Below are 14,878 nucleotides of genomic sequence, written 5' to 3'. Positions count from 1 at the left end.
ATCTAATTATTTATCATTAGATCTTCTACTTATCACAACACTATCTTATTTATAAACTAAAATGTACGAGTGTTAAATGATGGGAAAATTGCCACATGTAACACCTTATATGGGGTGCGTATAATATGTTTGTTTTTTGTTAAGCACAAAGCTACACTATGGGCTATCTGTGCTCTGCCCACCACGTGTATCACAACCCGGTTTCTAGCGTTGTAAGTCCACAGACATATCGCTGTGCCACGTGGGGGGGGGGGGGGGGTATACGAAGAGAACAAGATAATCACTTTAGCTTTGCTCCAAAGTTCCTACCCCATACACGGAACTAGTGTTATATCTACAAAGATGAGATCAGAGTGAATACTACTGTAATGTTATTAATCCACCTAATACAAGAGTGAACTACATTCATAGAAGTTGAGAATGAGTCAGTTCTCTGTAAGATCATATCTCACGTGCCCCACTTTGTCCTGTTTATATATCATAATTGTCACGAAGTCCATTTTGAATAGCTCACGCATGAGAAATATATATATATATATATATATAGTAGCATTACGAAGAAAGTTCAGTATGATCCGAATAAGAACGGTAAATTAAATTTGTCACCTGAGCTGCAGTATAAATCTTGATTGGATAATACAACATATGCAATATATACTTTCCATTCACGTTACCAGTGGAGTAATGGATAACGTAGGTATTTAAATAAATAGCTTTCGATTGATTGATGGCTTGGTGAATTGGTTTAGTGTAGTAAACTCACTTCCTGATCTAACTTTAGATGAGACTATGTTTGAGCGATAACATCTCACTGTTTAACTTTCTCCTTAAGTGAAATGCGTGTTTCATGGGTGAGAAGCAATGATAACTTAGATTTTGAATACGTACAACTTAGTTCTTTATTTAGTTGAACAATCTTTATTTGTGTTATGAAAAAGAACTGATTTAAGACTGACTGTACTCAGTATATTAACTACTTACGCGTATCACTTCTAACGATATGTTTCCTTTAATTCAGTAGAGGAAAAGTGTACCTATTTTTGACGCAGGCCTATTAAGACTACATAATATCACTATTCAGTTTCCAAAGAAAGGAAATAAAAACAAACGCTGTATAGATTGGGAAACAAATAAAACTAGAAACGAGTTAACGGATGGCTCTTCTTCGAACCACTACCACGTTTATTTCTGGTGTTAATGAAAACATTCTTAAAAATCTACAATTACGTTTCGAAACAGTAACACTGAAGCATTTTTTGTAACAGGCGTAAAAATAGTATATTGTTTGTTTGGAATTAAGCACAAAGCTACAAAATGGGCTATCTGTGCTCTGCCAACCACGGGTATCGAAACCCGGTTTCTAGCGTTGCAAGTCCGCAGACATATCGCTGTGCCACTGGGGGGCTAAAAATAGTAATTGAAGCGTTCTGTTTTTTGTAACAGACGTAAAAATTGTAACTAAATTATTCTATTTTTGTAATAAAATTATTCTGTTTTTGTAATAGACGTAAAAATAGTAACACTGAAGTATTTTTTTTGTAATAGACGTAAAAATAGTAACACTGAAGTATGTTGTTCTTTTTTGTAACAACTGAACATATTAACACACAGGAAATGACAAAAATCAAAGCATGAACAGCTGATAATCCTATGACTAATACGATTGGTCAAGACGTGTTTTAACCAAAACGACACTAAATAATCTGTTTAATGTTTAAACAGCTCTGTACTTCATAAAGTTTAGAAGAAATAAACATCTGTTACGTCACTGATTACAGATTGTGTTGAACTCCATGCACAAATACCAGCCAAGATTACATCTCGTAAAGCTGGATTACGACTCCTTTAGATCTTCTGTATCCGATCTGGAGTCGTACGAGTTTCGAACATACATCTTTCCAGAAACGACATTTATCGCTGTCACCGCTTATCAGAACCAGCTGGTAAGATATGAAGTTTTTGGTCATTAAACGTTCTTCAATTTTAGAAATAATTAGTTGTATTTAACATTAAGAATTAGGCTCATTGTCTGTAGTTTGTTATCGAGCATTTACATCTATTTATATTTGATGTGCTTAATTTCAGTTTATTGAATTTTAAAATCAAGAATTAACTACAGTTTACGTTTTAAAAAATACTTAACAATAACAAATATTAATATTAGAAGCATAGCGTTATTGTTGTACTTTGGAATGTTGTTTAATAATAGAGGCATAGCGTTGTTAATACATTCTCCAATACCGAATGAGTTCTTTTTAATGACCGAAAAACTATTATTACATATAAATTACAAGTTATTTATATAAAATAAAATATATACATACTAGGCACGTATAACTTCTTTAATAAAAGTTATATCGTTATTCAATCATTTCAGGATTTAATAATATATACTTATTAGGACGTCATTTATAGTTTTATTTATAAAAAACAAACAAGTAACCGTGTCTCGTAAATTAATGTTTATTCTAACAGTTTGTTCTTTTTAAGAATAATTTGTCTCCTGATGGGTAAGTATAAGACTTACAACGCTAAAATCTGGGGCTCGATTCCACCGGACTGGATAAAGCGCAGATAGCCTATTGTGTAGCTTTCCGCAAGAAAAAAAAAGACACTTTACTATTTATTACAATATTTTCACAATATGTATTAAATTGATGTATAATACATGATTATATACCATTTCATTAGAACGAACTTCGGTAATATAATTATTAACAATATTATTGTTAAAATTTCGCAATTCTGTGAAGGTTACCACGGTTACAGTGTAGTCAATTTTTATGAGAGTAATTACACCTTTAGCGGTAATATGGAATGAAATCCATTTTTTAATTCCTTTTCCATTTTTTATTCTAATCGTTGTATTTAAAAGAACAAGAACGGATTAAAACAATTGTGAAGAATTTATCTTAAAAAAATATCCGTATGTTTGATTATAAATCTGTTTGTTTATTTGTAATTAAGCACAAAGCTACACAATGGGCTATCTGTGCTTTGCCCACCACGGGTATCAAAACCCGGATTCTAGCGTTGTAAGTCCGCAGACATACCGCTGTGCTACTGGGGGGCTGATTATAAATCTACCATTCTGGGATAATTTAACGTTTTGTATTTTGAATTTGTGAAATTGGAATGTTTTAGACTACGCAATATTAAACATATATAAAACTTTTTTTTTATCAGATTACAAAACTGAAGATCGACAGCAATCCTTTCGCAAAGGGATTTAGGGATTCTTCCCGAATCACAGAAATGGAAAGGTAGGATGGAAACACAGATTGGGAATGAAGTCAAAAACTAAATGAAAAATGGTTAAATTTTCAAATGTCGATATTGTTACATCTGGACCATCTTTAACATATGACAATTTGTTTGTTCACTATATAGTTTACTGGTCGTTCACATGTTTCAGGACTGTAAAATTTGGTATATGATAATACATTCTACAGTTTTTTTTATTATTATATTTGAAGTTTGAGAGCATGAAAATTTTTGTGGGTTTTTTTCAGTTATCTTTCTTTGCAAGTTGGTAATCATGATAAAATTGTCATTCTTGTTTATTGACACCATTATATTCATTTGAATAGCAGACCTTAGGTATTTCAACTACATGTATTATCGGATTATATTAAAGTCTAAAATCACCAAAGTGTATTTTCTTGGTATTTCTGCATAACAATTGATCAATAGGTATAATTTGGTGTAATTTGTACGATATATAATTTGAAATACACGTGTATGTGATTAATGAACGTGTTTGTTTTGTTTTCAAAATGGTCGTGATCTTTGTAAATATGTACACACTCAAAAAAAGAAAAAAAATTCAATAATGCTTTAAATGTTAATACAATTATGGATTTACTTTTAGAATAAGGATTACGGGTAAAACCCGCAATTCATTTATACTATTACATCTCAAATGTAATTATAATGTATTGAAGATAAATTGCGGTATTTTTTAATTATTAATCATCCTATGATTATATGTTTGTATTTGCTCATTGTGGAACAGAATGAATTTTACTGTATTTGTAAAATTGATTTAAAATTACCTGTTCCCTTCAGTTCTAATTAAAAGTCATTCTATTTTCTTGCGATATTTCTCACTACTTTTACTGATTGGACATTTCTCAGAGATTCTATTGAGGCTACAATACCACGTGTTTGTTCACCATCAAGATCATTTTTGGACGTGGAAACTGACAGCATGCTACTGCAAGACAGAATGACGTTTAGCTTCCCTCATCGACCACCATTTTTGTGGAATCCGTCAGAATTTCACAGTAATATCACCCAAAAAGATATCTATCGTTTTTTTTCTTCTAGTCCACACTTCATGCCTCAACTTCCTTTGCCCAATACAACCAACTGTTTACATCCTTCTTTTCATTGGCTGTCTGCCCAACTATTTTCCAACTGGATTTCTAATGATGAAGAGTTCCAACAAGCTAGATTTGAGACAAGTTATTATCCACTTTATTGTAATTCTCCTCGTCGTGTTCGTTCAACAGCTTCTCAATCGGATCCAGTGTTGCAACTTTGTTTTCACAGATATTCTCCATATTAGTTAACTCCTTCTAACGTGAAATTCCTTTAGACTGCAGGATATCTGGTAATACAGAAAGATGAAAATAGCAAGGAACTTTGTCACGTAAATACGTTATTCATTCTTGCACGTCAACGTGAAAATAAAGTAACTCAAAAAAAGATAATTTCAACACTTCATGCTTCCAAATTACATTTGGCACAACTTATTGTAATTTTGGAATGTTTAAAAATGTGTCAGAATGTTTTTCAAACGAAACATAACGGCTAGTCGACTTTGTACTCGTTGATTTATTAAGAAATGATTTTACGTGTTAATATGTAGAAGTGGATAAGCTAGATTTATTTCAGATACTTGCCAAACTTGATTTTATTTCAACTCTTGTTTTTGTTTGAGCGACCACTAATGTCAGTCCGGAAGAAAGGTGTGTGTATTATATAATGATTTATGCTTTATAGCTTTTTTGTTACAAACCAGTATAGATAGCATTTCTCCAGTGGTTTAACAAAGAATCTAAATTTTTAATTTTTGACTGTAATTTCAAAGGACCGACACCTTCTGCCTGTTATAATATGCTCTGGTTAAATGTGACTATGAAAAAAATATGTAGAGGACACGACAAAACAAAGTACCAACATGGGAAAGAAAAATCAACATATGAATAGTAATGCATATATTTTTGAATATAGATAACTGAACAAAACCTGCGAATTAAAATTAGCCCTCAACATGCTGACACGTGAGTAAATTTTACTTGTTTTTGATCATGATTTATTAATAAAAGGACTCGTTGAAGATTTGCTAGTATACGGAAAATTTTGAAGAATAACAGTATGAAGTGTTGCAATCCTTGTTTAAATCTCTCTAATCGCGCTTAATTTTTCGTATATTTTATCTTTTTTTTAAAGATATTTCTCATATGATTATAATTCCGCACTAAAAGCAACTTTTATAAATTATTTAAAACACATAAGAGTTGTTTATAGTGATTTCTATTTGAGTATAACTTTATTGATCTAGTAGAATTATTCATGAATTTCCTGTTCAAAATATACTTTTGAAAGGTCACCGATGTTTTAAGCTATTTCAGAAAATATATACAGAATGCAAAAAACTGTAAAAGTATTTTAAGCTCTCGTTTTCTTTACAGGTTTTTTTGTTTGTTGTTAAGCACAAAGTTGCACAATGGGCCATCCATGCTCTTCCCACCACGGGTATCGAAACTCGATTTTCAACATTATAAGCCTTTAAACTTGTCTCTTAGCCATCAGAAAGGAGGATGAAACTCTGTTGACTAGATGTTGTAAAATAATAATATTTCATGTCTAATTATTTGCGTAATGAATTTCAAAATTTTTGTCATTTTGTTTTTCAAAATGTTGTCATTTTTAACTTATGCGTATATATATATATATATATATAAATGGAAAATATCACACTATTTTTGAATGGATATTTACAGTATTTGGTTATTACTTAACTACCCTTAAAAACCTTGTTCCACAAGCTTAAGAATACATTATGGAAAGTTATTTCTAGAATATTTTAACAATCATACCTCACTCAGCACTTATCAGAAATCAATGTGTACAAGGGTGAACTAATTATCCTCGTTCAACAGTTTTTATTAGTTGATTTATCTTTTTACAAATTTGTTGTGTCAAATCAGTAATCAAACATTTTCTGTATCGAAGTACGTTATTTCAGTGGTATGTATATTAGCAGAGAAACGTTATAAAAACATCCCAATACTAGTTTTTGAAGCTCAAATTTTAACTGAGGATTGATCGGAAGAGAAGGTAATCTGGTGAAATACTTGTAACCCACATCTATATCTAACTATATTGGCTGAAAAATGCAGACTACTCACGATAGCGCTCAAGCCTCTTTGAACGAAAATAACAATCCCTTCACCGGTTGCGTGAGCTCATTCATTATGTTAATTACATTGTCTTAAAAATATTTTCTCTGCTATATTATTATAACGTAAAGTTCTAGTTTATTTAGGATTATCTTCGTAAGAGGAATGACAATAATAGGGAGCAACTTCACACATCGAAATTATTAACAAGTTATGTCACGATTGCGTTCCTCAAATCAAAATGATGAAATATTGTACATTTTAGATATCATAATGTATCCGGTGTTTGTTCAGACAGGTTATATTTTGTACTTTAGGTTTGGTTGTGGCGATCGGATATCGACCGTTGTCGTTGTTAGTGGCCTATACGATTACTTAAGTTTAATTACTGTCTGTTTATTGATACAAATAAAAATAAAATTCTTACTAATAAATACGTACATTTAGTTGACCGTGTGGGTCACCAACCATGATGACTCCAAGTATCATCAAAACTTTAAATTGTGGGAAAATAGATGTATTGTCCTTGGAGTCGGTATCATTTTTCGTTATACAATTTACCATTCATACAAAAATAAAACATTCACCATTTTAATGGGACATTTGAAAATATTAAATACAAACCAATTAGTATTAATTATTGTTCTCGTATTTTACAAACAGCACACGTTATTATTTTATTGGTCACACAGTGTATCACCATATGACACGAGATATGCATTCTTTCGTATGTTCTACAAATGGCTTATTTTACGGAAATGTGGACATATGATAGACACGAGACATATATTGTTAGATTAAATATTTTTTTGAAAGTTTTCTTATTCTTATTTGTTTACAAGTAAAGATGGACTACGTATTCGTCTTATGTTTACGAGTGTTGTAATATAAATATAATTAATATAATTAACTTATAACAATAAATGCAGTAATTTTTATATCAAATTGCAAAAAAACATTTGAAAACAGTTATAAAAGTATTTGGTATTTTAACCCAAATAGCACCTTTATACCCAGTGGTTAAACTGGGATTTTGAAAGAGGTGGAGCACCCTTTTGTGACGCGCTTTATAGTAGCAGCATGGACCACAGCGTGGCACAATACAGCACCCACTTTATATTAGCAGCATGGATCACATCGTGGCACAATACAGCACCCACTTTATATTAGCAGCATGGATCACATCGTGACACAATACAGCACCCACTTTATATTAGCAGCATGGATCACAGCATGGCACAATACAGCACCCACTTTATATTAGCAGCATGGATCACATCGTGGCACAATACAGCACATTTTCCTTCTGACCAAAAGACCAGAAAACGCTAATAGCTTGAAACCTGAAGAGACGTAGCGCTGGGCCATTCCGCCGTTATTTAATCCCTGGTTATGACGACACGTGGACTAATCGGCCAAATTACATACCCCCCGATTCATGCATTGCCATTCCTGATTTAATAATGACCAGAGAGACGAGGTAACTAACTAGCAACCTTGCCGCCTTTTTGCCTTTTCTTAACCGACAGAACAATTAAATGTTACTTTTATAACTTGTCCAAAGCTGAAAGTGTGGAGCGTGTTCATCGGCATGTCGTGACTCAAGTTTTGGACTTTCTCATCCCCAATCCGGCAAGCTAACGTCTAGTGGACAACTGACCAGGTTAAGAAATGTATCGTGAAGTATTAATATAACTTTCGATACTAATGGCAACTGAAAGCTTAGTATCTTGGTAGAGTAAAAATAAAAACACATTTTTATTAGGATATTTACTGAAAGCTTAGTTTCTTGGTAGAATAAAAACAAAAACACATTTTAATTAGAATATTTACCGCAAACTTGTAAAAAAATACCATTGTGTTAAAACTCTACAACTTTCTTTCTATAAAATCTCAATAAGCTTTACAGATTCTCATAGTTTTAGCATTTGTTTGAATTCTAGTATACAGACCGACAGCTTCATTAAACAAAACAGATTTAACATTTTTTAACAGTAAAAGTTCTAACAAAAATTGTCCCCATTATCAACCATTTCGTATTATTGTTCCCGATGGAACAGCGGTAAGTTTTGGACTTACAATGCTAAAATACGGGGTTCGAATCCCCACGGTGAACACAGCAGATAGCCCAATGTGGCTTTGAAACTTAAACGAGACTTTCTCTCTTTGTTACGTCATCTGGCTTGGATATTTCGTGGAGTGTGAAATTTCATAATATTGATATTAGTTTATCTAATCTGTTATTGTTTTTTAAACTCGTGGCAATTATTTCTGTTGTTAGCTTACTTTAATTCGAAACTTATCATTTATCACATATTAAACCAACAGTTTCGCTTACTTAATTTGTTTTTATTAGAAGCACCCAATATCTGTCTGTTGACACTTTTAAGCTGTAGTTCGCTATAAAATATTTTAAAGGTATATCATTTATTCCACTCACTGTTTTAATCCCTTAATATCTGCCATTTATATCGTTTAAAGTCGGAAGTTTGTAGTAATTTTTAACGTTCATTCAAAAGTGGATTTTAAGTAAGTTAAGCCTAGGATTATTTCTTTCATAATGTTTAACATCCATATTTGTTTTACGCCTAGATGGAAGAAAGAACAACAGTAATAATACAGTTAAGTTCTAGGAGGCTAAAGTTAATACCGACCTCTTTCTTTTAATACCAATAAACATAATTAGGAAGAAAATAAATTACAGCAAATAACCCTAAAGAAAATCGCGGCAGAATTGATATCTTATGACGTCACATTAACAGTATGGTGCATGTGGCCATGATTTTTAAACAACAACCACAGTTTCTTAAGAGTGGTTGTCTGATTGCCTTAGTGAAGCTTGTACTTCACTTCTTAGAGTCACCGTTTTTATGAATTAGGGAAAAATTTTAATAGTTTTCACGTATAATATTAATAATTTCTGTTGGTAGTTAAAACTCGATAAATAAAATGAAAGGAATTTAAAAGATTTTATAAGCTTCAGTTATTGAGGTATTTTTGCACAGCCAAAAAAAGGGGGGCTTTATACTTGAAATAGACTTGTAGTTAATAGACAATAGCGTTATTGTTTAATGATAACTGGCTAATATATGACATCAGTAACTCTTGAGTTTCAATCTTAAATATATTTCACAATTTTTATCGATTAATTTTTATTTACTTACTTTGATCATATCCATTTTTATCATTTCATATGTACTATGTCCCCCGTCGCGACAGCGGTAAGTCTACGAACTTACAACGCTAAAATCACGGGTTCGATTCCCCTCGGTGGACACAGCTGATAACCCGATGTGGCTTTGTTTTAAAAAAACAAACACATATGTAATATAACATTCAGAATGTAAATGGGACGTTCGAAGAAAATCTTTAAGTAACGGGTATCGAAGTTGGAATTTTTGGCTTCTGGAGGGTGACATATATTCATTCATGTGGCAAAAAATAAATATATAAATAAATATATAAACACGAAGGAAAATTTTATCATCTAGTTGTGATATGCTAAATCTTGTAATGCTTTGAATGTTGTGACTGATGGATCAACTTATTCTGTTATTTCTGTCCGTTCCAGTTTTCCCTCAACAACACATCTTACAGTTCATGACTGTAATCTTAAGAAACTTGGGATGGCCCGACCTACCCTTCCTCTAGGCTCCCAGCTGCGCTACCGCTCCCCCACATCTCTCATGCATTCTGAAATACAAATGTAAATGACAAGCTAGACGTCCTGATGTCAAGCTTGTCATTTACACTTGCATTTCAGAATGTGAAGGGTGTGTGTGTGCACATTTCATGTCAGTTCGTTTCTAAGTTGTGTACTGCTCGTAGATCTTCTGATCTGAAATAACTATATTTACAGGTAGTGACAAACTAAACATTATGTGGTAAGTCTTCTACCATTGAGCTAGAATTAATGTGATAAGTCTAGAGAGTTCTTATTTTTCACGCACACATACCTGCATATTATCTCACTCCATATACATAAAAACATGTAGTTGCGACAAAATATGCAATATTATTCTAAGAATGAGTATTTCATACTGATAGTATCATTATTGTTTCAGATTATGCAAGTGCATAATGAATATTGACAAACGCATAAAACGGGAAAGGAAGGAAATGTAACTAAATAAACGTACACGTAGTACACATCTGTTCTACATTACACAAGGAATCTCCATCTTCACAATTTTAACCTACATCGTACAGGTCTGTTTCCAAGCTGACTAACAAGACTGCGTACTTGCAGGTGTAGTTAAATCACGAATACTTCAACAAATGAGCCACTTTAAATACCTTTAAAATTAATTTCTTTGTTGTTACCACTTTACCTACTCTATAGTTACACTGACGGAATAATTTAATAGGTTTTTCAACTTGAGGTGTTTATTATAATGCAAAACAATCTATAACTGTTGAAATAGCTTCCCAGTAGCACAGTGGTATGTCTTTGCGGACTTACAATACTATAAACCGGGTTTCGATACTCGTCGTGGGCAGAGCACCGATAGCCCATTGTGTAGCTTTGTGCTTAGCTTCAAAAAACAAATAAACTGTTGAAAAAAAAAACTAAGAAATATAAAGTATCAAGCATTCGTTTTGAAAACAGGATGCTCACAGAGTTTCATAGTGCGAGTGTTAAGCGTGTTTATCCTTTCCGGATTTTGATAATGAAAATATATATCTTTTTTTTCTGTAGTTTACTCGCGCTTAAAGTTAACATTTTACTTAAACTGAAGATTTTAAGGTGACTATTTCATAATAATTGCAAACATTTTTTTTGTTGTTTGTTATTAAGCACAAAGCTACACAAAGGGCTCTCTGTGCTCTGCCCACCATGGGTATCGAAACCCGGTTTTTAGCGATATAAGTCCGCAGACATACGGCTATGCCATTGGGGGGGGGGGGTTGTGTGTGTTTTAAATGGTTTTAAAAGTCACATTCAGCCTGCATGTGTTAGGGTTAGTGTTGAAATAAAAATTTCACGCATATTAGTTTGAAGATAAGCTGCAGCTTGTGTGATCTGGGCGCCAGGGCGACACATGGTATGAACTCGCCCCTTCATACTCGTCAGTTAAAGAAACACGTCATGCCGTAGAGGGTCCGGGAAATTGACTCGTGAACAAATCTTCTTACACACTACGTGGGTGGGCTGAATATGATCCTAATTAGGAACCAACCCTCCTTAATCTAATGGAGAAGGGTATTGTCGACTCTGCCAACAAATGGCCTGCATAGCAGTATTTCTTGGTTTTTCCGGAATTTCCTGTCGTGACGGCTTTCGACACCCCATGCACAACGATAAGTAAGACAGGTGTCATGGCTTGAGAGATTTGAGTGTTGTCCAGAGAAAAGCAGTTTTTTTCGTTGAGTGACACAGATGTGTGATGTTAATACAGCATGATAATATAAAGTGATTCCTTTTTAATTGTATGTTTATTGTATCTTTCAGTTATTCTTTTTTTTCTCTCACGAGCTAAAGCATTTCATTTTGCCAAACTATATTTTCACACAAGATCTCACAAAATAAATAAAATGTCCATGTGTAAAAAGAGAAATGGAAGGGGCAATAATGTGCTTAGATTAACTATTGTATCAAATGGCGCACCAATGTGCTTAGATTAACTATTGTATCAAATGGCGCACTAGTGTGCTTAGATTAACTATTGTGTCAAAAGTTTTTCCTTTTACTCCTTTCTGTATTAAAAGCTTCACGATCTGTGCTATTACTGTCTAATGGTATCGGGTTGGACGTGGCCTAATGGTTACCATGCCCGAACTTCGAATCCGAGGGTTCATGGTTCAAACCCCCGTTTCCGAAAAAACAAAATGTTCCATGGGTGCGCTATAAGAATGACAGTCAACACAACAATAGCACAAGAGTTGGCGATAGGTTGACTAACTGCCTTCCATCTAATTTATCAGCTCAAGATTAGGGACAGTTTTATGCAAACAGCCCTTCGTACAGCTCTTCGCAAAAATTCTGAAAAACAAACAAAACATTTCTTCTAGTCTATTGGTTGAAAATTAGCGACGATATACATGTATATGCGCAGATAGATCTCGCGCAACTTTGCGCGAAAATTGTCAGATACCTAACCAGCTGATGACTTATTTACAAACACTCGTTAACACAGTTTAAGAACCCAGTGCAGTTTTAATTATCTTTAACAGGTTTTCGTTTCCAAGTGCTCCAAAACTTGAATTGCTTCAACAGAATATTATATCAAACTGTATCACAGGAAAAACACCTTGCGTGCACGATAACTCGCAGCTAAAAAATTGTGTTGTTCCTGTTGTTTTTAGCACAAAGTTACATACTGGGAAATTTGAGTTATTTCTAGAATGGGGAATCGAACCCCGTATTTTATCGTGTAAGTCGACAATCTTACCAGTGACACACGGAGGACGACAGTTATTGAACAGTTGAAACATTTAATACTTCAGTAAGGCGACTTGTCAGTTTGTTTGTTTTAGAGCAAAGCCACATTGGGCTATCTGCGATATCCACCGCGGGAAATCGAATCATGGATTTTAGCGTTGTAAGTCGCTGTTCCACGGGGGTGACGCAAATTGTCAGAGATTCAGTTTCAGTCAGCTACTTTTAAATCCTCAAAACTATCACTGATCAGTCAGACGAATGTTTATGAATAATTCCCTAGATTTAGTAACATATAAAGGAATGCTAAAGAGAGAAGAACAAAACATACATACATTACTTCACTCACATTCACAATACCCGCTTTTAAAATTAATACCTCCCTCCCCGGGTGGCTCAACGAACGCGGCAGTGATTTCGGTTTGAAAATGTTTGGCCCCCCCAAACTATAAGCTTAGGGACAAGCGCAACCGGGGGGGGGGGGCGTTCAATACCTGTGATGAGTACAGCGGCAGTAACTCACTTTGTACATTTGTGCTTAACAACAAAACAAACAGTTAAATTGATCAAATAATTCACTGTGTACATTTGTGCTTAACAACAAAAACGATCAAAGATGATTTAAAAATGAATGTGAAGTCCAATCTGTCATTTGTTTCATCACCGAGTTATACCGGTTTGGAGGAATTCCAACTATCGTCAGTAACCCTGTATAAGAGCAAATCGAAAGAACAAGACTGGGATATGGCAAGTACGTCATATGCATGGCGTTATGGGATGTCTTTCTTCTTCTCACACTATACATATGTATCTGTATATCGTTCAATGATTTATGTTTAATTGGATTAGAAGTGACTTTTTACCACGTGATGGGATAAAAGAAACAGATGTTGTCTTGTCATGTTAACAATTAATCTTCTCCTATGTTATAATACTGTAAATATCAGTAACACGATATTCATTCAGCCTCGAATTATATTCATTACCAAATATCTTTATTTAAAGCATGTTATTAGTATCATTACATGCTTTAGCTTCTTCTCTAGAATATCTGCTCCCCTCACATATTATCCTCCAATATGTCATTTCCAGACTAAAAACAAACAATGATATGATTTAAACGCTTTTAATTAATTACTTCAAAGTATGAAAAAAAAAGATGTTTCGAATCCCAAAAATATAAATATCTACTTTTCGTATAAAATAGTTCATAGGAATTACGATCTCAGATGTTTTGATTTATACATAAACATACCGTCTCATATACCAGAAAAGTTGTACAAGTGTGACAGGCAGACTCCAGAACTGTGTGAACGGCGACGGGATTAACTTATCTATAATTCCATGTCATGTGTAAAATGCTGTTAAATAAATTATCAATTATCGACCGTATACCTACTTTTGGGCCACCCTGTATATATGTAATAACTTCTACAAGTCTTGCTAACTGCTCACATACATACATACACCTATGTTAGATAATAGTATTCATAGTAGCGCAGATAGCAATCGTGTAGCTTTGCGCGAAATTCAAACCAAACAAAGTATTCATGGTTTTAGACTATCACATACATACATACACCTATGTTAGATAATAGTATTCATAGTAGCGCAGATAGCAATCGTGTAGCTTTGCGCGAAATTCAAACCAAACCAAACAGAGTATTCATGGTTTTAGACTATCACCATATAAGTAAACGTACTCACCAGGTTTATGAATGTAAATGTTATTACACTACAGAAAAAAAAAATTCTAATTTTACTGGGCTGGGCATAGCCTACTAGTTAGTGTGCCCCAACTGTGAATGTACGGGTGTGCTATAAAAGTGATAGTGAAATATCACTGTTCGATCAGACATTAGTAGCTCGTGCAGTTTAGGTAGTTGTCTTCTTTATGTACTATGCGATAGCCCTTGTGTAGTTTTGCGTGAAAATTCTAAAACAAATTTTATTATATTCGTCAATAATTGCGCATTTAAATATTGCTTGTTTGAAACGTATACAAACCAACGTGTTCTGAACATCCACGTAAAGTAAGCCTATTTATAAAACAGCAAATTAAAGATCTAGTAACTTTATCGTTTATCCA

The 14,878-nt window shown here is 33.5% G+C and overlaps 1 protein-coding gene across 1 annotated transcript in view; it reads left to right on the top strand.

Moving 5' to 3' along the window:
- LOC106464702 (T-box transcription factor TBX20-like) overlaps positions 1-4,286 on the top strand; it is a gene marked incomplete at its 3' end in the record, with an annotated part of 7,901 nt that extends 3,615 nt beyond the window's left edge. The window contains exons 3-5 of the mRNA XM_013924857.2: positions 1,779-1,943; positions 3,187-3,263; positions 4,138-4,286. Of these exons, the coding sequence (XP_013780311.2) occupies positions 1,779-1,943; positions 3,187-3,263; positions 4,138-4,286 (391 nt within the window). The remainder of the gene's footprint in view (positions 1-1,778; positions 1,944-3,186; positions 3,264-4,137) is intronic.
- Between the last annotated feature and the right edge of the window lie 10,592 nt (positions 4,287-14,878).

The sequence above is a fragment of the Limulus polyphemus genome, unplaced genomic scaffold (assembly GCF_000517525.1).
Source record: "Limulus polyphemus unplaced genomic scaffold, Limulus_polyphemus-2.1.2 Scaffold1723, whole genome shotgun sequence".
In the NCBI taxonomy this organism is placed as follows: Eukaryota; Metazoa; Arthropoda; class Merostomata; order Xiphosura; family Limulidae; genus Limulus; species Limulus polyphemus.
Note: the sequence above shows the minus strand (reverse complement) of the source record. Positions and strands in the feature narration are given on the sequence as shown.